Source organism: Scyliorhinus torazame, chromosome 9 (assembly GCF_047496885.1).
Source record: "Scyliorhinus torazame isolate Kashiwa2021f chromosome 9, sScyTor2.1, whole genome shotgun sequence".
In the NCBI taxonomy this organism is placed as follows: domain Eukaryota; kingdom Metazoa; phylum Chordata; class Chondrichthyes; order Carcharhiniformes; family Scyliorhinidae; genus Scyliorhinus; species Scyliorhinus torazame.
In genome coordinates this window covers 22,016,036-22,041,127 of record NC_092715.1, presented here as the reverse complement: position 1 = coordinate 22,041,127, position 25,092 = coordinate 22,016,036, and the positions used below count along the sequence as shown (strand labels likewise).

At 49.0% G+C, this 25,092-nt stretch overlaps 1 protein-coding gene across 2 annotated transcripts in view; it reads right to left on the bottom strand.

Annotated features, from left to right (window-relative positions):
* cfap99 (cilia and flagella associated protein 99) overlaps nucleotides 1-25,092 on the bottom strand; it is a 366,971-nt gene that overhangs the window by 202,598 nt on the left and 139,281 nt on the right. For both annotated transcript variants that reach the window (XM_072515683.1, XM_072515684.1), the window contains one exon: nucleotides 954-1,034. In XM_072515683.1, the coding sequence (XP_072371784.1) occupies nucleotides 954-1,034 (81 nt within the window). The remainder of the gene's footprint in view (nucleotides 1-953; nucleotides 1,035-25,092) is intronic.

Here is a 25,092-nt window from a genome sequence, read left to right as displayed (position 1 = left end):
TAGATCCCTGAAAGTTGCCACCCAGGTTGAGAGGGTTGTTAAGGAGGCATACGGTGTGTTAGCTCTTATTGGTAGAGGGATTGAGTTTCGGAGCCATGAGGTAATGTTGCAGCTGTACAAAACACTGGTGCGCCCGCATTTGGAGTATTGCGTGCAGTTCTGGTCGGCGCATTATAGGAAGGATGTGGAAGCATTGGAAAGGGTGCAGAGGAGATTTACCAGGATGTTGCCTGGTATGGAGGGAAGATCTTATGAGGAAAGGCTGAGGGACTTAAGGCTGTTTTCGTTAGAGAGAAGAAGGTCAAGAGGTGACTTAATTGAGGCATATAAGATGATCAGAGGATTAGATAGGGTGGACAGTGAGAGCCTTTTTCCTCGGATGGTGATGGCTAGCAGAGGGGACATAGCTTTAAATTGAGGGGAGATAGATATAGGACAGTTGTCAGAGGTAGGTTCTTTACTCAGAGAGTAGTAAGGGCGTGGAATGCCCTGCCTGCAACAGTAGTGGACTCGCTAACATTAAGGGAATTTAAATGGTCATTGGATAAACATATGGATGATAAGGGAATAGTGTAGATGGGCTTTAGATTGGTTTCACAGTTCGGCGCAAGATCAAGGGCTGAAGGGCCTGGACTGCGCTGTAATTTTCTATGTTCTTTTGGGTTCAATGCCTGGTCAGCAGATCTCATTGAGACTCAGGTGAGCATTACTGCAATTGATATAATTGCCAATGAGGTAAGGAGGGCAAATTCTCATTGATTGCTGTTCTTCACTGACCATTGATGGGAATGAGAGTGTGAGGATGTTGGCTGATGCCCAATACCTTGCCTGCACCTGCCATTTGGATTGACCTATAAATAGTGAGGTGGTGGAGCATGGATTGTATCGATGGAACCATACACCAGCAATCGGTCATGCATTCAGCAAGAGAAAGAAAACAAAAGTGACCAAACCTCTGCCCTGTGGCGATTTCTCTTCTTAAGTATTTCCAGAAGTTGCTGCTCTTTGGGAGGCTCATAGGTACTTCTGGGAACCTGAATTACAAGAGAGAAAGAACAATGAGACTGACAGTACATCTTCCAAAAATATCAGTGAAATTACAAAACATATCTATTGTGCCATTTGAAAGGGCATTGCGTAATGGGCATGATTGAACAAAAAAAGAGTTTTGGGCAGGTTTGGCGGGTTTGTTCCCAGTGCTTGTAGCGGGAACGACCCTGGCTGGCAGTGCCACCTGGGCACCCTGGCAGTGCCAGGCTGGCACTCGGGTGACACTGCCAGTGTGCCCAGGTGACTGCCAGGGTGCCAAGCTGGCAATGCTACAGTGCCCAAGTGGCATCAGCAGTGTCAAGGTGTCACCCTACCCAGAGGACAACCACAGAGGACATAGAGCCTCCTGTTGCTCTATTTATTTATCTCGGTGGACCACAAGCCTTTCCCTTATATCGATCAAATGACCACACAACCAGTTAGTTAGTTCAAAAGATGGTTTATTTACATACACAAGAGTTATCTCAACATGCAAACACAATATCTACTACAAGTTAAACTACACCTATCACCTACAATAACCTATACTTAACTTCAGGGTGACCGGCACTGTGCAAATGGATAAAGGCCTTTATCTGGATTTCACTTGGCTGGTTCGAAGAAAGTGGCTCTGTCTCTGCTGGACTCATCCATCAGGTAGCGATCGTTGGTCTTCAACTTAGCTGGCTGTTCCTGCTGCAATTGGATAGGCACAGGCCGGATCCAAGAGAGACAGAACACATGGCTGTGCCCTCTTTTCTCCCTCTGGGATTTTGCACTCTTTGGGGCGGTCCTCAACCTTGGACCCAACAGTTCGACAGGGCTCTGATCACTCTCTTCGATTTCGGCCAATAAAGGGGCGGGTGCCTTGGTAGCTGGGCGGGTCCTTAGCGGTCATTGACCTTGGCAGTTGTGCTTTCTGAGCAAGGGAGTGGCATCGATCAGTCTGTGGCTGTACTGGTTATTTGATTGGAGTTCTATTGTCCTGGGAAAATGGGCCATTGAAATGTAAACAAGCGGGGATTTCGGTCAGGTCTGGTTACGTGTGTTTTAGATACACATAGGCTGTGTATCTGTCTGAGTCCTGGGTTGACCATAATTCCCATTTTTTGTAAGGACCCCGAAGAATCCAGCACGAGTTTTAAGGATACAAAATAATAACGTTTATTTACTATAACAATATATACATAACAGTAGCAGTAACTTCCCTTGCTACCTTCTCCTTCCTGCTGGTTCCTGGACTGGCCAGCTTATTTATAGTAGGAGTTTCTCCGCCCCCCTCATTGGGGAAGTTCATACTCCCATAGGATTGTGGGATAGTCATTAGTCCCCAGCCAATCGTCAGTAGGCAGGTTATAACATCCCTCCCCCCCAAAGTCCAAGGAATTTGCCGTAGGCCCTGGCGAAGGAAGGCGTCAAACTCGTTTGGCCGCAGGCCGGACGCCATTTGCACGCGGCGCTGGATCAGGCGGCGTATAACGAGACGGAGACTGACGCTTCCGTGATGAACGGCGCGGTTGTACATCCACGGCCTGTGGACCCGAGGATTCCCCCTCTGATTCATCCTGTGTCTCCATCTCGGAGTCAGAGTCTGCTGCCTCCGTCATGTCAGCGTCTCTATCCCCATTCGGTCCCGTCACGACCTGCGCAGGCTTCGAGTGAGGCACCAGTGGAAGATTTGGAGGACTACCTTCCCTTGTTTCTGGTCTTTGCCGCTGTTGAACTGAGCTCCGGGGGCGGGGAATCTTTTGCGGGGATGATCTTCTGGACCGGACGTGGTCTACATGTTTTCGCTGGAGACGACCCTGGGCTTGCACTTGGTACGATATAGGGCCCGTTTGGCGAAAGATTACACCAGGAACCCATTGGGCACCACCAGCAAAATTCCGCACGAATACTGGGTCACCGGGCGCAAACTGCCGAATCGGACGATGCCGAGACTATCCCGGTCCCTGCCGTTCTTGTGTGCGGCGTACTTTTGCGCCAATGTCCGGGAAGACCATACTAAGGCGGGTGCGAAGTCTCCGGCCCATTAGGAGTTCTGCGGGAGCTACCCCAGTCACTGTATGGGGGGTGGTCCTGTACGTAAACAAAAACCGAGCCAGTCTCGTGTCCATTGATCCGGAAGACTGCTTCTTTAGGCCTCTTTTGAATGTTTGCACTGCACGTTCTGCCAACTCATTTGAAGCCGGGTGGTAAGGGGCAGTGCGGATATGGCGGATGCCGTTCATCTTTGTAAACCTAGCAAACTCCTCACTCGTGAATGGAGTGCCATTATCCGTGACCAGCACCTCGGGGAGGCCATGCGTGCTAAATGATAAACGCATTTTTTCAATTGTTGCGCAGGACGTTGTCCCCTGCATCTTATGCACCTCCAGCCATTTGGACTGGGCGTCAATTAGCAGAAGGAACATGGATCCCTGAAAAGGGCCTGCGAAATCTGCATGTAAGCGTGCCCAAGGCCGCCCTGGCCATTCCCAGTGATGTAGGGGCGCGGCCGGCAGAAGCTTCTGATGCTCCTGGCAAATGGAGCAGTTTTGGGCCACCTTCTCAATGTCGGTGTCGAGGCCTGGCCACCAGACATAACTCCGGGCCAACATTTTCATCTTGGTCACGCCCGGATGCCCATTGTGCAAGTCTGATAATATCAGCTCCTGGCCTTTTTCCGGGACAATCACACGTGTCCCCCACACGAGGATGCCGTCTTCCACGCTGAACTCTGACAGCTTGGAGGAAAATGCCCGCAACTCGCCTGGGAGCTGTCTATGCTGCCCACCATACAGGACTATGTGCCGAACCTTTGACAAGACTGGCTCCGTCTGGGTCCACTCACGGATCTGTGATGCCGTCACAGGCAAGGTGTCCATAAAATTTAGGTTTGCGACCACCTCACCGGTCGTGGGGGTCGACATGGGGCCGGTCGATAAAGGCAATCGGCTCAGTGCGTCGGCATTTGCTATCTGCGTACCTGGTTTGTGCTCCAGAGAATACTCATATGCAGCAAGCAACAAAGCCCAGCGCGGGATCCGTGCAGAAGCAATGGGCGGTATTGGCTTATCCTCTCTGAAGAGTCCCAGCAGGGGCTTATGATCAGTCACGATAGTGAAATGGCGGCCGTACACATACTGGTGGAAGCGTTTCACCGCGAAAACCACTGCCAGGCCCTCCTTCTCGATCTGCGCGTACTTTTTCTCCGCTGCAGTCAATGTGCGGGAGGCGAAAGCTATCGGTCGCTCGGCCCCGTTCTCCATCTTGTGGGACAGGACAGCCCCAATACCATACGGGGATGCATCACATGTGACGAGCAAAGGTTTTCCCGGATCATAGTGGGTTAGTAACCCAGACGACGACAATTGTTGCTTTCCCCGCCGGAAAGCGGTTTCTTGCGGCTGACCCCAAACCCAGGTGTGATTTTTCTTTAGCAGCAGGTGCAAGGGGGCCAGCGTAGTTGCCAGATTGGGGAGGAACTTCCCGGAGTAGTTTACGAGACCGAGAAAAGAACAAAGATGCGAAGTGTCAGTCGAGGTGGGGGCATGTTGAATTGCACGCACCTTCTCTGCGACGGGGTGCAGACCCTCGCGGTCCACCTGATAACCTAGGTAGACTACTTCTTTTGCCTGAAATACGCACTTTGTGTGACGTAAACGGACTCCAGCCTCCGAAAGGCATCTAAGGACAGCCTCCAGATTTTCCAAATGCTCTTGCTCCGACGTCCCTGTAATCAACACGTCATCTAGGTAGACAGCCACACGTGGTAAACCTCTCAAAATGCCCTCCATAACACGTTGAAAAATTGCGCAGGCAGAGGATACTCCAAAGGGCAACCGTGTATATTCATACAGGCCCCGGTGTGTGTTAATTGTTACATATGGTCGGGAGGCAGGGTCCAGCTCCAACTGCAGGTAGGCGTGACTCATATCTAATTTTGTGAATGAGAGTCCGCCTGCAGGTTTCGCGTAGAGATCCTCTATGCGAGGCATTGGGTATCGGTCGAGTCGTGAAACTGTATTCACTGTAAGTTTATAGTCGCCACACAAGCGAACTGTGGCATCTGGCTTCATTACTGGTACAATTGGTGCTGCCCAGTCAGCGAAACAGACGGGCCTGATAATACCCAAACTCTCCAAACGAGTGAGCTCCCCTTCTACCTTCTCGAGCAAAGCGTAAGGCACTGGGCGCGCCCGGAAATAGCGCGGCGTGGCGCCTGGTTCAACTTGGATACGGGCTACGGCCCCTTTTATTTTCCCCAAACCAGGCTGGAATACGTCTGGGTATCGTCCTAGCACCTCAGTCAACTCTCCAGAAACTGTTTGGAGGATGTGCTGCCATTGCAACCGCAAATGGCGCAACCAGTCCCGACCCAACAGGCTGGGCCCATGGCCACGCACTACGATAAGTGGGAAACGCCCCTCCTGGCATCCATAAACAACAGGGGTCATTGTAGTTCCTGCAATGTCCAGTGGTTCCCCAGTGTAGGTGGCCAACCTGGCCTGTGAGTCAGTTAATGTAAGGGTCTGTATACCCTGCTTGATGCGGTCGAATGTCCTCTGGGCGATCACGGAGACCGCTGCGCCAGTATCCAACTCCATCTCCAGCGGGTGGCCATTGACCCGTACTGTCACCTTAATGGGGGCCACACGGGGAGCTGCCACACAATGCAGCTGCAGGCAGTCGTCCTCCGTCTCCACGTCCTCAGGAGTGGTCGCCGCAGGTTCATCCACATGGAAGGTGCGGCCTCTGGACTGGTCCCAGTTACGGCCCCTGGGCTGGTCCCAGTTTCGGTCGGAACGACGGCGCCTCTGGCGTCCCCAGGACCGCCGTCCGCGACGGGGCCGGCGCCTACAAGTCTGACACGGACATGGCTCCTCATCCATTGGCTCTGGAGAAGGCTCCCTTCGGGGAGGAATGTCCGATGGCCACTGGCGTCGGTCTGGTCGTTGCCTCGCCCAAGGTACCGCAGGAGTGCGGGGGGACGTTTTTGGGCGGAAAGGTTTGCGCCCCAAGGCATGCACTTCCATTCCCTGTAGCTCCTGTACTCCTCGCTCTGCGCTCTCTCGGGACAAGACTATTTGTATTGCCTGTTGAAAAGTCAATGTTGGCTCCGCTAACAACTTTCTCTGGGTGGCCGCATTGTTAATACCGCAAACCAAACGGTCGCGTAACATTTCTGACAAGGTCTCACCATAGTCACAGTATTCTGCAATCCCGCGTAGCCTGGATAAAAAATCGACAAGGGATTCTCCAGGGGTCCTCTCAGCGGTATTAAACCGGTAACGCTGGACTATCGTGGACGGGGTTGGGTTAAAGTGTTGCCCCACTATATTCACAAGTTCGTCAAACGTTTTGGTGTCCGGCGCAGCTGGGTACGTAAGGCTCCTAATCACCCCAAACGTATGCGGGCCGCAGGCGGTGAGCAATATGACCACCTGGCGCTCGTTTTCAGTGATATTGTTTGCCCGGAAATACTAACGCATCCGTTGTGTGTACTGGTTCCAGCTTTCCAGCGCAGCATCAAAAACATCCAAACGTCCGTACAGAGGCATGGTATAATAGAAAACAACTTCCAACCTGTATCCAACAAAAATCCAGGGAGGTGGCTTCAGCAGTGTAGACAGCTATTCACTTTTACCTTCGTCGCCAGTTTTGTAAGGGCCCCGAAGAATCCAGCACGAGTTTTAAGGATACAAAATAATAACGTTTATTTACTATAACAATATATACATAACAGTAGCAGTAACTTCCCTTGCTACCTTCTCCTTCCTGCTGGTTCTTGGACTGGCCAGCTTATTTATAGTAGGAGTTTCTCCGCCCCCCTCATTGGGGAAGTTCATACTCCCATAGGATTGTGGGATAGTCATTAGTCCCCAGCCAATCGTCAGTAGGCAGGTTATAACACCATGGTTCTTTGCAGGTGGCCATCTTAGATGGCTACATTCCGTCCTTTTGTTCCTGAACGCGAAGCGTGGTGGATCACACTATTGATCCCTGTTCATCCTTAGTGGCCCGGTCACCCTTGATCAAGGCAAGGTTCTACTCTATCTTATGGTTTTGGACATTTACCTAATATTCCATTAATACATTCATAAATTAATTAATCTCTAACGGTTACTATAATTTAGGTCACTATAACGTTTCATTTATCCGCACAGTTGATCTCTAGCTAACGCTATCTAAGCTACTCTCATGCTGCTGGTGAATATCAAAGAACTTATATTCAGTACAAAATGAAAAACAGCAGCATCCTAATAAAGTTAAAGAGGTACATGGTTTATTTTTAGCAGCGATTGTTACATGAGTTCAATTTTGTTGAATTCCAAACAAGGGGGATCGGACTGTATATATCGGGGAGCGGGAGGTTTTTGCTCGCCATTTACGGAGTCGGAGTGTCTGAATGACACTGTAGATTATTGCAATTACTAGAAGTAATTGGATTGTGGTGAACCACTGTATTAGGGGATGTAAGGTAGGACCTGCACTACAGGTTCGCCGGTAGCCCCTGCTGGCTGGCTCCGCCCACTAAGAACGGTATAAATATGTATGACCTCCATTGCCCTGCCATTTCACCAGCTGCAGCAGGAGGCCACGCACCTGACTGTAATAAAGCCACAGTTATACCCAACTTTAGTCTTTGTGCAATTGATCGCGCATCAATTTATTGAAGTCAGATATCTCCACAGACTGGATATCAGAATTAAGCCCGATCGCCTGCAGCTGGATCCGCACTCGCCCGATGCCAGAAAAGACTTTACTCACTGGCTAGCATGTTTTGAGGCCAACATCAACATCACGGACCCCGTGCCAACGGAGGCTCAGAAGATTAACGTCCTATACTCCAGACTGAGCTCCAGCGTGTTCCCGTTGATCCAAGACGCCACAAAAAGCCTACTTGTGACAATAAGCGATTTTCATTTCATTTCATTTCATTACACGAAAGCAATGGAACTCCTCAAAGAAAACTACGCACAGAAGGCGAACATGCTCTTGCCAGGCATGTACTCGCCACCCGCTCGCAACTACCTGGTGAGTCCATCGAAGACTTCTGCCGGTCCCTAATTCCACTCATCCGGGACTGTGACTGTCAGGCCGTTACGGCTGCCGAACACGCGAACCTCCTCATGCGCGATGCTTTCGTGATGGGGATTGTGTCGGACTGCATCCGAGAACGATTACTGGAAGGGGCCACACTCGAACTGGCGGAGACGAAAACCTTGGCGCTCTCCATGACGGTCGCATCCCGTAATGTGCAATTTTACCCCTCCCGCCGCTCTGCCCACCCTTCTACCCCTTCCTACCCCTCCTGGCCGCCGCCGCCGACCTCCTCAGCCGGGGCCCTGTCATCCCAATACGCCTGCGCCGCATGCCGATCTACGCACCCCGGGGGTTCCTGCTGCTACTTCTGCGGTCAGCAGAAGAACCCCCGCCAAAACTTCACGGCTGTGTGCCAGGCCCGGGCAATCGCTGCAATCGCGCCCGCTATCGCCCCGTCCCCCACGCCAGATGCACAATGGGAGCCACCATCTTCTCCTCCCGGGGCCATGTGCGGCCAATGGGTGGCGCCATCTTGTCCCCCTTCGGCCACGATGCACCCGATGGGCGCCGCCATCTTGTCCCGACCCCGCAATGTGCGCACCATTGGCGCTGCCATCTTATCCCGACCACGCAATGTGCGCACCATGGACGCCGCCATCTTGTCCCCACAGGGTCTCCGGACATTCCGAGATCAGAACCGCACATGCTCGCCACCCTTCGATGACGCTGGATCAATCTCGCCCGCACAACATGGCCACTGCGTCGACGATGGTGAAAATCAACGGCCATGCGACCTCGTGCCTGCTGGACTCCGGGAGCACCGAAAGCTTTGTACACCCAGATATGGTAAGGCGCTGCTCCCTTGCGGTCCATCCTGCCAATCAAAGGATCTCCCTCCTCTCCAGATCCCACTCCGTCCCGATCCGAGGCTTCTGTACAGTCACCCTCACTGTCCAGGGCGTAGAATTTAGTAACTTCCGCCTCTGTGTTCTTCCTAATCTCTGCGCTGCACTCCTGTTGGGCCCGGAATTCCAGTGCAATCTCCAAAGCCTCACCCTCTCTTTCTTGCAATTGGATTCAACGTTTGTGGGTTCTCTCGGAGTGACAAAGTCACTTCTAATCGAGTCCCGTCAGAGGTCGCCAATAATGTTGCTCTATTTATTTATCTCGGTGAACTACAAGCCTTTCCCTTATATCGATCAAATGACCACACAACCAGTTAGTTAGTTCAAAAGATGGTTTATTTACGTATACAAGAGTTATCTCAACATGGAAACACAATATCTACTACAAGTTAAACTACACCTATCAGCTCAATAACCTATACTTAACTTCTGGGCGACCGGCACTGTGCAAATGGATAAAGGTCTTTATCTGGATTTGACTTGGCTAGAAAGTGGCTCTGTCTCTGCTGGACTCATCCATCAGGTAGCGGTCGTTGGTCTTCAACTTAGCTGGCTGTTCCTGCTGCAATTGGGTAGGCACAGGTCCAAGAGAGACAGAACACATGGCTGCACTCTCTTTTATCCCCCTGGGATTTTGGCTCTTTGGGGCGGTCCTTAACCTTGGACCCAATAGTTCAACAGGGCTCTGATCACTCTCTTCAATTTTGGCCAATAAAGGGGCGGGTGCCTTGGTAGCTGGGCGGGTCCTTAGCGGTCATTGACATTGGCAGTTGTGTTTCGGAGTAAGGGGAGTGGCGCCGATCAGTCTGTGGCTGTACCGGTTGCTTGATTGGAGTTCTATTGTCCTGGGAAAATGGGCCATTGAAATGTAAACGAGCGGGGGTTTCGGTCAAGTTGGTTACCTGTGTTTTAGATACACATAGGCTGTGTATCTGTCTGAGTCCTGGGTTGGCCAAAATTCCCATGGTCCTTTGCAGGTGGCCATCTTAGATGACTACACTCCGATCATGTGAGAGAACCCCAAGCGCAGGGTCGCCTGGTCCCCGCTTGTGGAGACCAGTGCTAAATGGCTTCCAACTAGAGTCTCCTCGGTGAGGCCGGTAGACCCCGGGGGCTGGTTAGATCTGCGTTGACACAATTAAATGAGCAGTTAAGCTCACTTAACTATGCAAACCTATGGCAGCACAGTGGCCTTGTGGTTTGCACAGCTGCCTCACGGCGCTGAGGTCCCAGGTTCGAACCCGGCTCTGGGTCACTGGCTCTGGGTCACTGTCCGAGTGGTGTTTGCACATTCTCCCCGTATCTGCGTGGGTTTTGCCCCCACAACCCAAAAATGTGCAGAGTAGGTGGATTGGCCACACTAAATTGCCCCTTACTTGGAAAAAATAATTGGGTAATGTAAATTTATTTTTAAAAACTATGCAAACCTGGACCCTGCCCATTGTGAGCAGGATCCAGATTGCGATGTCTTGCAGGGCGCAACGATCGTCAGGAATCCCGGAAGAGGCCTTTCATGATATTTACCAGCGGCGTCCCGATTTCACGCCCAATATTTACAGTAGACTATTTAAGCTGTACACCAGCCTCCTCCTCCCCATTCTTCATTAACATATCCTTCTACTCCTTTCTCCCTCATGGGTTATGCATCTAGTATGCCCTTAAATGCATGTTTTGGCCACTTCAAGCAATCCTTGTGATAGTAAGTTCAACATACTAACCACTCACTGTGAAAATAAGTTTCTCCTGTATACCTCACTGCACTTATCAATTACTATCTTATATTTATGGTTCCTAGTTTTGGTCTTTCCTGAACGTGGGGACATTTTCTCTACATCTAAGGTTATGAAGGTGCTAAATCAGCTCACCAACCGATGGAGGAATAACAACCAAATTATTTGGCCACTACACTATTAAGAAAAATGTGTCATAAATTTTAGCAAGAGATCAAATCAATTGTAAAAAAAATAATTTTGGGGGATTTCAGTTAGATATTAACCAGATTTATTGATACAGAAGTCTGAAGACATGCACATCCAGACATAGAAACAGCTTCTTCCCCACAGCGATTAGACTCCTCAACGATTCTCCCTCGGACTGATCGGTTCCCTGTAAGACCACTCCTCACTATGCCCCATGCTGCTCTTGCTCATATTTGTGCTTTGTTTGGCCCTTGTTCTGCACTGTAACCAATCACTATTCATCAATGTACTTTGTTGATTATTCAGTTTGTCTACTACGTACGTACTGTGTACATACCCTTGGCCGCAGAAAAATACTTTTCACTGTACTTCAGTACATGTGACAATAAATCAATCAATCAAAAGCTTGGGTGGAATCTTACAGATTTAAGGCTAGATTTTCATCTTAAGGGGTAGCAGGAATCAGGAGACATCCTGGCTCGGCTGCCCGCCTCATTGGCGGGGGGGGGGGAGTGCCTGGAATGATGGGATTTACATTGTGTGGGGTGGGGTGGTCGTTTGCTGGAATCAGGTCTGTCAGGCTGGGAAAAACTTCAGAGGCAGCCATAGCGGCTTCTGGGTGCCAAGGTGGGCTGCTAAAAGCCCTGCCACTGTGCTGTGGCTCTTTGTACCAGTTATAATTGTTATGATCCCAGTTGGTGTTATTATTGGATGGGAAGATCTGGAATGGAACCCTGGCTCAGAAGATCGGAACTTTATTTTAGAAAAAGTGGAGGAAACGGAGTCACAGGACTGCCAACTCGTTTTTTAAAATCAAGAAAATGTTTTTAATTAAACATCAACAGTTTGAATGTAATACAATACTCCTTCATTTCCCCTTATCTTCACAAATGTACACCTATTTAAAGGCTAGCACCCCATTCTGAAGCCAAATGACCAACACCTCTCAATCGAGCTTCCTTGGATCTCTTCACAAAACCCCCACCCCCGATGATTGTCACATGAGTGTTTCCAAGCTCCACTCTTAAAATACATGCTTTCAAATCTTCTTTCAAACAATGTTTTCCAGCAGCTGTTTTCATCAAGAATCCATCTTCAGGTGTTCCAACTACCCTTTCAAACAAAGCTTCCTCTCCACTGTTAACAAGGATCCGCCTCCAGGTTTTCACACTTGCCTTTTAGGATTCCTTTGTCTTGAACGCTTTTACACAAACTCTGAGATCCAACCAATGATTGCACCACAATTATTTCAACTAATGCAACACAAACTGTAGTAAGATATCAACATTAGAACTACTTCAGATATGTTTCTGGCTTCCGACTGGCCAACTCCTTTTCATCTGTCTGGACTGTCAACCAAGCAATGTTTTCCCTAGGACTCAAGTGTTTTAGTCTTCAAATGGATGACTGGGGTTACAATCAAGAATAAGATTTGGCTGAGGGTCCATAAATCCATTGAAGCACCTGCACGTCGAGAAAAAACATTGCCTGATCTGACAGCTTTGGCTCTCTGATCTATGCTGACAATTTCTTTTACACAAGGTAAATAGGCTAATGTGCTTGAAGTTTCTGCTATTTATACTTGAAAAGGTCTGGATGATTGACACTTTTGTTGGCCCGCAAGTATTTTTTTAAACTAAGTGGAAAGTTATCAATGAATAACTCTTTTTTCTAAAAAGAGTTTTTTGACATATTCTACTCTCACTATAGCATTTATTGGTTCCATACAGTATATAGTGGGTGAATGGGCATGGAAATGTCAGAGCCTGACATGGGGGCATGAGAGGCCATGGCAAGTGGGTGGGGGAATCCCATAGATTGGGGATATGAAGAGCCATGGCAGGTCGGATGAGTTGGAATCATCTCTTGCCATGAGGAGGAGCTTTTGAATGCACTTTTCGTAAGGTTCCCTGATGAAGACTATGGTGAAATCTCTGAGGTACCGTGAACCACGACTCTTTGAAAATCTGGCCTGATCTATGAAAATTGTGGCGGAATAGGACATGCCTACCCCCAGAATGGAACTGACCAGGTCGGAATTCAGGATGTGGGCTTGCGTCACAAACCAGCAGGGATCCTTTAAACACACTGGTGAAAATCAGAAACCCGAGAATGAGCTCAGAAATCCCGGAATCGGGTCCCAGTCACAATTTTTAGAGATCCGCGGAGTCTCACAAATTCCGTGATATTCCAGCCCTCAGTTTTTGACTTAGTGTTGGGACCATATGGTCTCGGAAACTCTACCATGTAAGTAGTGGGTCTTTCAGGGGAATTTTGAGGTGACCAGCCAATGAGAAAGGGTCCCTCCAGACTGATATCCAATGAGCTGCAGTAGGAGGGAGGAGCAGCAAGAAGCCCGAAAGAGGGCCGAGTTTTTAAAGGGGTGTCAGAAGCACACACAGAATTGTGGATTTTCGACTGAAAGTTTTCAGAGGCAAAAGGAGACGCAAGATGTATTCCAGATAGGAAAGAGTCGATGCCTGATTCACTGATGCGGCACTTGAGGTTATGGAGGAATTAGTGAGGGCGCAGAGTTAGGTCTTTCCGGAGGATTGTAGAAGGAGGCCAGCCCACCTCACCAAGTAGGTTTGGGTGGAATTTGCAGAGGAGATGAACAGCTGAGTGCAGTGTGGAGGATGTGGATCCCGTAAAGGAAATATTTCAAATACTTCCTGAAAATTGACACGGTGGATGCCTTCTAATTTTCAGCGGACAACCAGCACTTTCTTTTTCTCCAGCACATTAATTAATGTCACCATAGTCCCAGATTATCGCAGACTGCTTTCCCCTTTGAGGAGGAGAGCTGACTGGTGGTGATTTAACCTGAGGATCACCACACCTCACGAGAGGGGCAAGTTTGAGAACATGAACTGAACCCAGTCTGTTGGAAAGTGAAGTGGTTGATTCGGAGACTAGGGTGCTGAATCTTAATAAAGGAAACTATGAAGATATGAGGCGTGAGTTGGCCTTGATAGATTGGGGAGAACTACTGAAAGGGATGACAGTCGATAAGCAATGACAAACATTCAAGGAACACATGGGGGAATTGCAGCAACTGTTCATTCTTGTCTGGAACAAAAGCAAAATGGGTATGAGGGCCAATCCATGACTTAGAAAGGAAATTATAAATAGTATCTGATCCAAGGATAAAGCATACAGATTGGCCAAGAAAAATAAAAGTCTGAGGATTGGAAGCATTTTAGAATTCAGCAAAGATGGACCAAGGGATTGATTAAGATGGGGAAAATACAGTACGAAAGTAAGCTTGAAGGGAACATAAAGATTGACACTAAGAGTTTCTACAGATGTGTGAAGAGAAAGAGATTGGTAAAGACAAATGTAGGCCCCCTACAGAAAGAAACAAGGGAATGCATAATAAGGGACAAAGAAATAGCTGAGCAATTGAATACATATTTTGGTTCTGTCTTCACAAATGAGGACACAAATCAGAAACCAGAAATGTTGGACAATGAAAGGTTTAGTGAGAGGGGAAAACTGAGGAAGATCAATATTAGTAGAGAAATGGTGCTGGGAAAATTTATGGGATTGAAGGCGGATAAATCCCCAGGGCCTGAGAATCTGCATCCCAGAGTGCTTAAGGAGGTGGCTCTGGAAATAGTGGATGCATTGGTGGTCATCTTCCGGGATTTTATAGATTCTGGAGCTGTCCCTGCAGATTGGAGAGTAGCTCACATCACTCCGATATTCAAAAAGGGAAGTAGAGATAAAGCAAGGAATTATAGACCAGTAAGCCTAACATTGGTAGTGGGGAAAATTCTTGAATCCATTATCAAGGACTTTATAGCGGAACGTTTAAAAAGCAGTGGCAGGATCAGTCAGAGTCAGCATGGATTTATGAATGGGGAAATCATGCTTGACAAATCTACTGGAATTTTTTGAAGATGTAACCAGTACAGTTCACAAGGGGGAGCCAGTCGATGTGGTATATTTGGACTTTCAGAAGGCGTTTGAACCCACATAAGAGATTATTGTGCAAAATTAAAGCGCATGAGATTGGGGTAAGTTTATTGAGGTGGATAGAAAACTGGTTGGCAGAGAGGAAACAAAGAGGAATTAATGGGTCCTTTTCAAATTGGCAGGCAGTAACTAGTGGGGTGCCACAGGGATCGGTGCTGGGACCCCAGCTATTCACAATATACATTAATGATTTGGATGAAGGAACAAAATGTAACATCACAAAGTTTGCAGATGATACCCAAGTTGGGTGGGAGGGTGAACTGTGACGATGATGCAGAGATCCTACAGCATGATCTGGACAGGTTGCATGAGTGAGCAAGTCAATGGTGTAGCCATCTAAGATGGCCACCTGCAAAGGACCATGGGAATTATGGTCAACCCAAGACTCAGACAGATACCCAATCTATGTGTATCTAAAACACAGGTAACCAGACCTGATCGAAACCCCCGCTCGTTTGAATTTTAATAGCCCATTTTCCCAAGACAATAGAACTCCAATCAAGCTACTGGTGCAGCCACAGACTGATCGGCGCCACTCCCCTTACTCAGAAAGCACAACTGCCAATGACCACTAAGGACTCACCCAGCTACCAAGGCACCTGCCCCTTTATTGGCCAAAATCGAAGAGAGTCAGAGCCCTGTGGAACTATTGGGTCCAAGGTTAAGGACCGCCCCAAAGAGCGCAAAATCCCAGAGGGAGAAACGAGGACACAGCCATGTGTTCCATCTCTTTTGGATCCAGCCTGTGCCAGCCCAATTGCAGCAGCAACAGCCAGCTAAATTCAAGACCAACGATCTCTACCTGACGGATGAGCCCAGCAGAGACAGAGTCACTTTTTTCGAACCAGCCAAATGAAATCCAGATAAAGGCCTTATCCATTTGCACAGTGCCGGTTCCCCTGAAGTTAAGTATAGGTTATTGTAGCTGATAGGTGTAGTTTAACTCATAGTAGATATTGTGTTTGCATGTTGAGATAACGCTTGTGTAAGTAAATAAACCATCTTTTGAACTAACTAACTGGTTGTGTGGTCATTTAATCGATATAAGGGAAGGCTTGTGGTTCACTAAGATAAATAGAAATACCCACGGTATTGGCGACGCTGTTGGGACTGAAACAGAGCAACAATGGCAGATGCAGTATAATTTGGATAAGTGCGAGGTTATTCACTTTGGAAGCAAAAATAGGAAGGCAGATTACTACCTGAATGGTTGTAAATTGAGAGGGGGGAGTGTGCAGTGGGACCTGGGTGTCCTTGTGCACCGGTCGCTGAAGGTAAGCTTGCAGGTGCAGCAGGCAGTAAAGAAGGCTAATGGTATGTTGGCCTTCATTGCGAGAGGTGTTGAGTACAGAAGCAGGGATGTGTTGCTGCAATTGTACAGGGCCTTGGTGAGGCTACACCGAGAACCTTGTGTGCAGTTTTGGTCTCTTTTTCTGAGGAAGGATTTTCCTGCTCTCGAGGGAGTGCAGCAAAGGACTGATTCCAGGGATGGCGGGACTGTCATATGAGGAGAGATTGACTAGGTTGGGATTGTTCTCGCTGGAGTTCAGAAGAATGAGGGGGATCTCATAGAGACTTATAAAATTCTAACAGGACTAGATAGGGTAGATGCGGGGAAGATGTTCCCAATGGTGGATGTGTCCAGAACCAGGGGTCACAATCTGAGGATTCAGGGTAAACAATTTCGGACAGAGATGAGGAGACATTTCTTCACCCAAAGAGTTGTGAGCCTGTGGAATTCATTACCACAGGAAGTAGTTGATGCTAAAACATTGAATATATTCAAGAGGCGGCTGGATATAGCACTTGGGGAGAATGGGATCAAAGGTTATGAGGAGAAAGCAGGATTAGGCTATTGAGTTGGATGATCAGCCATGATCGTGATGAATGGCGGAGCAGGCTCGAAGGGCCAAAAGGCCTCCTCCTGCTCCTATCTTCTATGTATCTATATTTCTATGTATTACTCTTACCTTTCTTATCCTTAATTAGTCAGTATACACTGCCATTGTCCCTTTAATCTCATGGGTTTCATTTGGTTTATAAGTAGACTTGTGTCTCCAACACAATAAACCAGGAACAGAAAGTTTTTATTTTTAAAACAGATGCCACACAGGTGCCATCTCTGGGATCTTGGGACTTGGTCGCCACATGAGACTAAATATGGCTACTTCCTGTATCTTTGTGCACTGATTACACCACAGAAGTTGAATACAGTTTGTCTAACTTGGATGTCACTGTCTGTCTGGAGTCTGCACATTCTCCCCGTGTCTGCGTGGGTTTCCTCCCGCAAGTCCCGAAAGGTGTACTTTTTAGGTGAATTGGACATTCTGAATTCTCTTTCAGTGTAACCAAACAGGCGCCGAAGTGTGGCGACTAGAGGATTTTCACAGTAACTTCATTGCAGTGTTCATGTAATCGTACTTGTGACACTAATAAAGATTATTATTATTATTAAAGAGCATCGAAGTGGCAAACTACCTGGAGTGGCCCAACTGTTTATTGTTATGGTTGAGCCACTGTCATGAATCAATAGCTTAGAGATCAATGCGGGGGCAATCTATTCAAGGCCTTGAGAGATTAGGATTGCAACCTGTGAGGAGGAAGCAGTTCATAGTGTCATCCAAAACAAATGTCACAGCTTTAGCATACAGCAAGTCATAAGTGAGCTTGGAACAAGATCATTGAGCTCACTCCTTCCACAGTTTATGCCTGTTTACCTAACCCACAGACTCTCTCAACCCCATGCACAGTATCTGCAGCCTACGTTGGATTTTCCATGTGACACTGTTTTCTTGCAAATGTTTATGCTAAATTCTTTGTAATAAATTGCTCCTTTCGCTGTTTTAGCACAGTTATTATCCATGGCGCCCCCTATTCATTGTTCCTTCATCCAATGTGCTCCCAGGTAATTCTATTTGATTTATAAAAAAGGTAAAATCTGCAGGCCTCCGGGGAAATGGGGCTAATTTAGATAGCTTTTTCAAATATCTGGCAATGACATGATGAACCAAGTAGCTTCTTCTGTGCTCTGAGATTCTCTGGTTTTAACTGCACGGCTTAGATCCAGAAGAACATACGTTTTCCTTCTTGTTCTATTTTGCTCTTTTGTTTCCCTACTGTACCCTTCTTCCAGCACACATAGAGATTCCAGCAGGAGGCTGATGTTGGGCTGCTCGCCGTGGTTGTCAGTGCTGCTCCTGGTTCTCCCAATAGATCTGTGCAATACTGCTCGTGCTTTTCAGTAATAGAACAATGCCTCACAGTGCCCACAATTAATGGACCTTTGAGAGAATACGGACAGCACTCCCGATGCAAGGCATCCCATGTTGCTTCAACAAGTCACTTATGCTCAGCCATGCTACTTGCACCACGGAAATCTAACACACTTGCAAACATAATTTTTTAATAGATTTTTGAATCTTCTTATGATGAACCAAAAAAAAACTTCACGAAGCATTTGAGTAATGTAAGACTTGAATTGATTATCGCCAGGAAATTGACTTGCTGCCAGGGGGTGCTGACAAGAACGCAAATTCCTCAGTATTATTGACTTACGAGAACCTTGTTTACAAAGCAGCAGAGGGCACAGGTGCACAAAGAGCAATTATAGTAAGATAATAAAGAAAAACTTGGATTTATATCGCACCTTTCACGATCTTCGGATGTCTCAAAGGGTTTTACAGCCAATCAAATCCTTTTTAGGTGTAGTCACTCTTGCAATAACAGGTGAAGATTAAGGTAGGCCTGACTTTTAATCGTGCTTCTTTGAATAACATTTCCACTGACCAAAACGTAAGCTTTCACTTTCTTCTAACCTTGTTTGATAATAATAATCTTTATTGTCACAAGTAGGCTTACATTAACACTGCAATGAAGTTACTGTGAAAAGCCCCAAGTCGCCACATTCCGGCGCCTGTTCGGGTACACGGAGGGTGAATTCAGAATGTCCAAGACGTGCTGTCTTGTGGGAGGAAACTGGAGCACCCGGAGGAAACCCACGCTGACACAGGGAGAACGTACAGACTCCGCACAGACAGTGACCCAACCCAGGAATCGCACTTCAATCGTCACTTCGAGGTTCGTTTGCCTACTTTGTATCAGGCACTGCTTGTAGGAGTCAGCATCAGGCTTTGCAGGCAGCACCATTTCACTTTCAGGGAGTTGTCACAGGCAAGTCTTTAGCTGCCAGACCAGCAGTAAGGCAGTGGTGGATTTCAATGGGCTGCAGGGCTAGGGCTATACTGTGGAGGGTGGAGTGGGGGCGTGGGCGTCTGTCCCACTCAGTCAGGGGAGGCACCTGCAACCTCCAGATGGAGAAAAGACATTGAGGGGGTAAACAAGGGTGTGGGTGGGTATGTGTATATGTGTAAGTTGCAGGATACATAATCATCGATGGCTTGGGATATTTTACTACAGAATTTCTTATCGGCAAGGAGAGCTGCATCCAGCCTCCATGGGAGGCGTTGGGCCCGTCCGTTCTCCAACCTCACGTCCAAATAATGTGCCCCCCCACCCCGCATCATAGGTCTGTGGGTGTCCAGGTCTGGGATTTCAGCCATTATTTTCTTGACAAACTCTGCGACGTCCCAGTTCAGGATGTACATATTTACCCAGTCTACTGGGTCCCCTTCCAGGGTCCCGCTGACCATCAAGTATTCCACCCCCCCTCCTTCGTTTTCCCTGAATTTCAGTCTTTCTCCTCCCTTCTGCCAGGCATTACCTCCCTCCTGGGAGGCGCACCGCAGCCTTTTCCTTCGCTGTACTCCCGTACACCAGCTTACTCGCTAGGGTAGCTGCTCCCCCATTAGCCAGGTTCCCCTATTTAACCCCCTGCTTATTCCCCTGCCCTGTCCCAGCTTTCTCTGCGTCTTCGCCTGTGTTCGTTTTTCTGGAGAAATTTGTTGACATCCTCCAGGGCGTCGAAATAATGTTCCTTCCCTTCGTACATAACCCATAGCTTGGCAGGGTAAAGCATGCCAAACTGCACCCCACCTTTGTACAGGGCGGATTTGACACTGTTAAATTCGGCCCGACGCTTGGCCAGGTCTGCCCCAGTGTCTTGGTACAAGCGGATGGAATGTCCTTCCCACTTGCACCCTCTCATGCCTTTCCCCACCTCAAGATCTGCTATTTGTCCTGGTATTTCCGAAGCGGCACAATTATCGCCTGGGGTGACTCCCCCACTTTGGACCGCTGCCAAAACGACCTGGGGGCGTGGTCTACCTCCCGCAGCTTGGCGAAGCCCTTCTTGCTGACCAGCTTGCCGAGCATTGCAGAATTGCGACACCCCCTCCTCTTTTATCTCTTTCCCTGTCTCGCCTGAAGATCCTATATCCTGGAATACTGAGCTGTCAATCCTGCCCCTTTCTCAACCATGTCTCAGTGACATCAATTACATTATACCACCATGTTTTAATTTGTGTCCTCAACTCATCTTGTTTGTCATGTAGCCATCTGGGATGGCCACTTCCAACTAGGTACAGAGAAACTCGCAAAGCCTGGCGGGTAAAATGGACAAGCCAAGACTCAGGCAGGCTCAGAGCCTGAAATGCATATTTGTGAGCAAGAAGTCCAGACGTATCGAAACTCCGTCCAATTAGTATTTTAATGGGGTTGATTAGCATTTGATGGCACATCATCACCAAAACAAAGGACTGGTACTCAAGCAACCGGGACAGTCCCAGACATTTCGGCACCACTCCGTGTTCAAGGGAAACGTAAACAACGGGGTCAGTGACCACTTGGGACATGCCCAGCCATCCAGATCCCCGCCCACTTATTGGTTAAGGAATCGAACAGAGTGATCAGGGATCACCCAATTAGTAAGGCCCAAATCGAAGGACCGCCCGAAACAGCGCGAAAACCCCCGAGTATAAGAAGAAGAGTTTGTCATATGTTCGCTCTCTCTTGGTCTTGGTACCCCAGTCACAGCCATCGCCAAGTGCAGCAACACCAGAAGTGAGTCCAAGTTCAACGCCCGCTACCAGGCGGATGAGCCCAGCTGAGCAGCAGTTACTCCTTCGAACCCGAGAGATCCAGAGTTGAACAGCGGCCACTGTTTTTTGACGTAAGCCGGATGCCCGAAGTTAAGTACAGGTTGTCTTAGCCGATAGGTGTAGTTAACTAGTAGTGTTTATGTTGCATGACTAATTGTGTGTAAATAAAGTACCCTTGACCTTGAACTAACTAACTGGTGTTTGGCTCTTTGATCGATAGGCGGTTGAAACTTGTGGGGGTATCATTCGATACCTGGTGATTCTAAGCATTTGGACATAGATAACATAGAAAGAAGGGCAAACTCACCGATTGCCATAATTGGAACAGAGCCACAGAAAAGACAAAGTAAAAGAAACTCGCAACAGTTATTGGCGACATCTGACGGGACTCGACCCCGAAGCGACTGTGTCACTCCGAGAGAACCCGCAAAAGCATTTGAATTAGAATCCAAATTGGCAAAGTAAAAGAAACCACAAGCGAAACCAGTATCGATCAAACCTCCAGAATTCGGAAGTGTGCAATTTGCATGCGTACTATCAAAGGGATGTAAGATAACCTCGATAGATTTTGTTGCGTGAAACTTTCGGGAGTTGCGTAAACCGGAAAATAGCTAAAGCCGTACCCGTGTTTGCGCCACCGCTTTATTCCCCCTTGTTCCAAATTTCCGGGAGTCAGAAGTATTTGTAGGGATGGCCATGAAGGCAATGGAACGCCTTATGCATCCACAAGAGCCCGAGGTCGCAACGACCAACAGATCAGAAGAGTGTCTCGTATGGGAAGACGAGATAAAGAGATACGATGGTCCGAGTTTTGCGCGAATGAAGAGACAGGTCCTGGCAGCACAGGACAGACTTGGTGGGACAGCCTGACCGAGATCCATAAGAAGAGTTTGACTAAGGTTTGTAAGCCGATGGCAATCGTGTCCTGTCTGGCACAATTGCGAGGCACAGAGGAGGTCATGAGGACGCTCCGCAAGCAGCTTGAGGAGGAGACAAGTAGAGAGGGAGATTTAAGTGAAAGCGAGAGATTAAATGTACAGCTCCGGGAGCAGTTAGCGGCGAAGGACAAGGAAATGGATGAAGTCAAGAGGGCACATCAATCCTGTCTCGCCCACCTTAGCAGCTTCCAAATCCAGTACGATAAGGCCTACCAGGACATACAACGTGCTGTAATAGTAAGAGAAGAGACAGAGAATCAGGTACAGCAGTTAAAGAAACAGTGCGATGATCTTAAGGCAGCCCTCCGAGTACTCCACAGTTCCACCACGGAACAGAGGCAGAGTTTGGTGGATCACGCCAAATGCAGGCAGCAAATTGCAAAGCTGCAATCCCTGCTATCAGTTCAAAATGGGTTCAGAGACACCTTTGGCCCACAGCTAGACCAGGAAGATGGCCCCGATTGGCAGGAACTCAGTGAAATGGCCCAATGGTACGTAAGCGAGACCGAGAATCAAAATAGAGCCCCCCAGGCCCTGAAAAGAAAAGCATCCGCACCACCGACTGCACAGGCAGCACCCAACCTAATGAACCCCATTACCACACAGCGCAGGGTTACCACAGAAGACCAACCTGATTTTGTGTACACCACTCCATTATCTATCACCCAGTTACGAGATGCCCGCGAGAAGATAGATACTTTCCACCCCACATCGGACCCACATCACTTTTTCGAGCTAGTAAAACAACAAACCCTCATGAACGATTTAGACGAGCCAGAACAGGTTAAGCTCATAGTTATGTGCTCAGACCCCTCAGTTAGTTCAGCCCTTCCCGACCCACAAAATGTGGGAGGAGGGAGCCTCCAAGAAATGAAAACGGCCATTTTAGGCGCCATAGGATATACTAGAGGAGATCTGGTAGACGGACTCAACCGATGCAGGCAGAAAAAGGGAGAGCAAAGGGAGAGGTTAGTGGGGGAGATTTTGAGAATGGACAGGAGATACGCAGAGGCCCCGGAGGAAAGATTACTTGGGGAAAGACGACGGCTTCAGATGGAGTTTGATCTGTTGACCACAGGGAAGGCGGAGACACAGTGGAGGAAAGCGCAGGGGGCGACCTATGAGTATGGGGAAAAGGCTAGTCGGATGCTGGCACAACAGCTCCGTAAGAGGATGGCAGCGAGGGAAATAGGGGGAGTCAAAGATGGAAGGGGAGCCACGGTTCGGAGTGCGACGAAAATAAACGAGGTATTTAAGGCCTTCTATGAAGAGCTGTACAGATCCCAGCCCCCAATGGGGGAAGAGGGTATGAGACGATTCCTAGACCAGCTGAGATTCCCGAGGGTGGAGGAGCAAGAGGTGGCTGGTCTGGGGGCACCAATTAGGTTGGAGGAGCTGAGCAAGGGTTTGGGGAGCATGCAGGCGGGGAAGGCCCCGGGACCAGATGGGTTCCCGGTGGAGTTCTACAGGAAGTACGTAGACCTGTTGGCCCCGCTATTAGTGAGGACCTTTAATGAGACAAGAGAGGAGGGGACCCTACCTCCGACAATGTCGGAAGCGACAATTTCTTTGATCCTAAAGCGGGACAAGGACCCACTGCAATGTGGATCGTACAGGCCGATCTCGCTCCTCAATGTGGATGCAAAGTTGCTGGCAAAAGTGCTGCCCACGAGGATCGAGGACTGTGTCCCGGGGGTGATTCATGAGGACCAGACAGGATTTGTAAAGGGTAGGCAGCTAAACACCAATGTGCGGCGGCTCTTGAACGTGATAATGATGCCATCGGTGGAGGGAGAAGCGGAGATAGTGGCAGCTATGGACGCGGAGAAGGCCTTTGACCGAGTAGAGTGGGAGTATCTCTGGGAGGTGCTGCGTAGGTTTGGGTTCGGGGGAGGGTTTATCAGTTGGGTTAAGCTCCTTTACAGAGCCCCGGTGGCGAGTGTAGTGATGAACCGGCGGAGGTCGGAGTACTTTCGGCTGTACCGAGGGACAAGGCAGGGGTGCCCCCTGTCCCCCCTGTTGTTCGCATTGGCGATCGAACCATTGGCCATGTCATTGAGGGAGTCTAATAAATGGAGGGGGGTGGTCCGAGGGGGAGAAGAGCATGTGGTGTCGCTATATGCGGATGGCCTGTTGCTGTACGGGGCGGATCCAATGGAGGGGATGGTGGAGGTCATGCAGAATCGAAGGGAGTTTGGGGAGTTTTCGGGCTATAAGCTCAACGTGGGGAAGAGTGAGCTCTTTGTATTACAGGCGGGGGACCAAGAAAGAGGGATAGGGGACCTACCGCTGAGGAGGGCGGAGGGGAGCTTTCGGTATCTGGGGATCCAGATAGCCAGGAGTTGGGGGGCCCTACATAAACTGAATCTGACGAGGTTGGTGGACCAAATGGAGGAGGATTTTAAAAGATGGGACATGCTACCGCTCTCGCTGGCGGGTAGAGTGCAATCGGTCAAAATGGTGGTCCTTCCGAGGTTTTTGTTTGTGTTTCAATGCCTTCCCATCGTGATCACTAAGGCCTTTTTTAAGAGAGTAGGCAGCAGTATTATGGGGTTTGTGTGAGCGAATAAGGCCCCGAGGGTAAGGAGAGGGTTCCTGGAACGCAGTAGGGACCGAGGAGGGTTGGCGCTGCCAAACCTGGGGAGCTACTACTGGGCAGCAAATGTGTCGATGATCCGCAAATGGGTTATGGAGGGAGAGGGGGCAGCATGGAAGAGGATGGGGATGACGTCCTGCAAAGGAACGAGCCTGGGGGCGTTGGTGACGGCACTGCTGCCGCTCTCGCCGACAAAGTATACCACGAGCCCGGTGGTGGCGGCAACGCTAAGGATCTGGGGCCAGTGGAGACGGCACAGGGGTGCAATGGGAGCATCAGTGTGGTCCCCGATCAGGGGTAACCATCGGTTTGTCCCGGGGAAGATGGACGGGGGGTTCCAGAGCTGGCATCGGGCGGGGATCAGAAGAATGGGGGACCTGTTCATTGACGGAACGTTTGCGAGCCTAGGGGCACTGGAGGAGAAGTTTGAGCTACCCCCGGGAAATGCCTTTAGATATATGCAGGTGAGGGCTTTTTTGAGGCGACAGGTGAGGGAATTCCCGTTGCTCCCGGCACAAGAAATTCAAGATAGGGTGATCTCGGATGCATGGGTCGGGGAGGGCAAGGTGTCGGCAATACACCAGGAGATAAAAGAAGAGGGGGAAGCGCTGGTAGAATAGTTGAAGGGTAAATGGGAGGAGGAACTGGGGGAGGAGATCGAGGAAGGTCTGTGGGCTGATGCCCTGGGTAGGGTTAATTTCT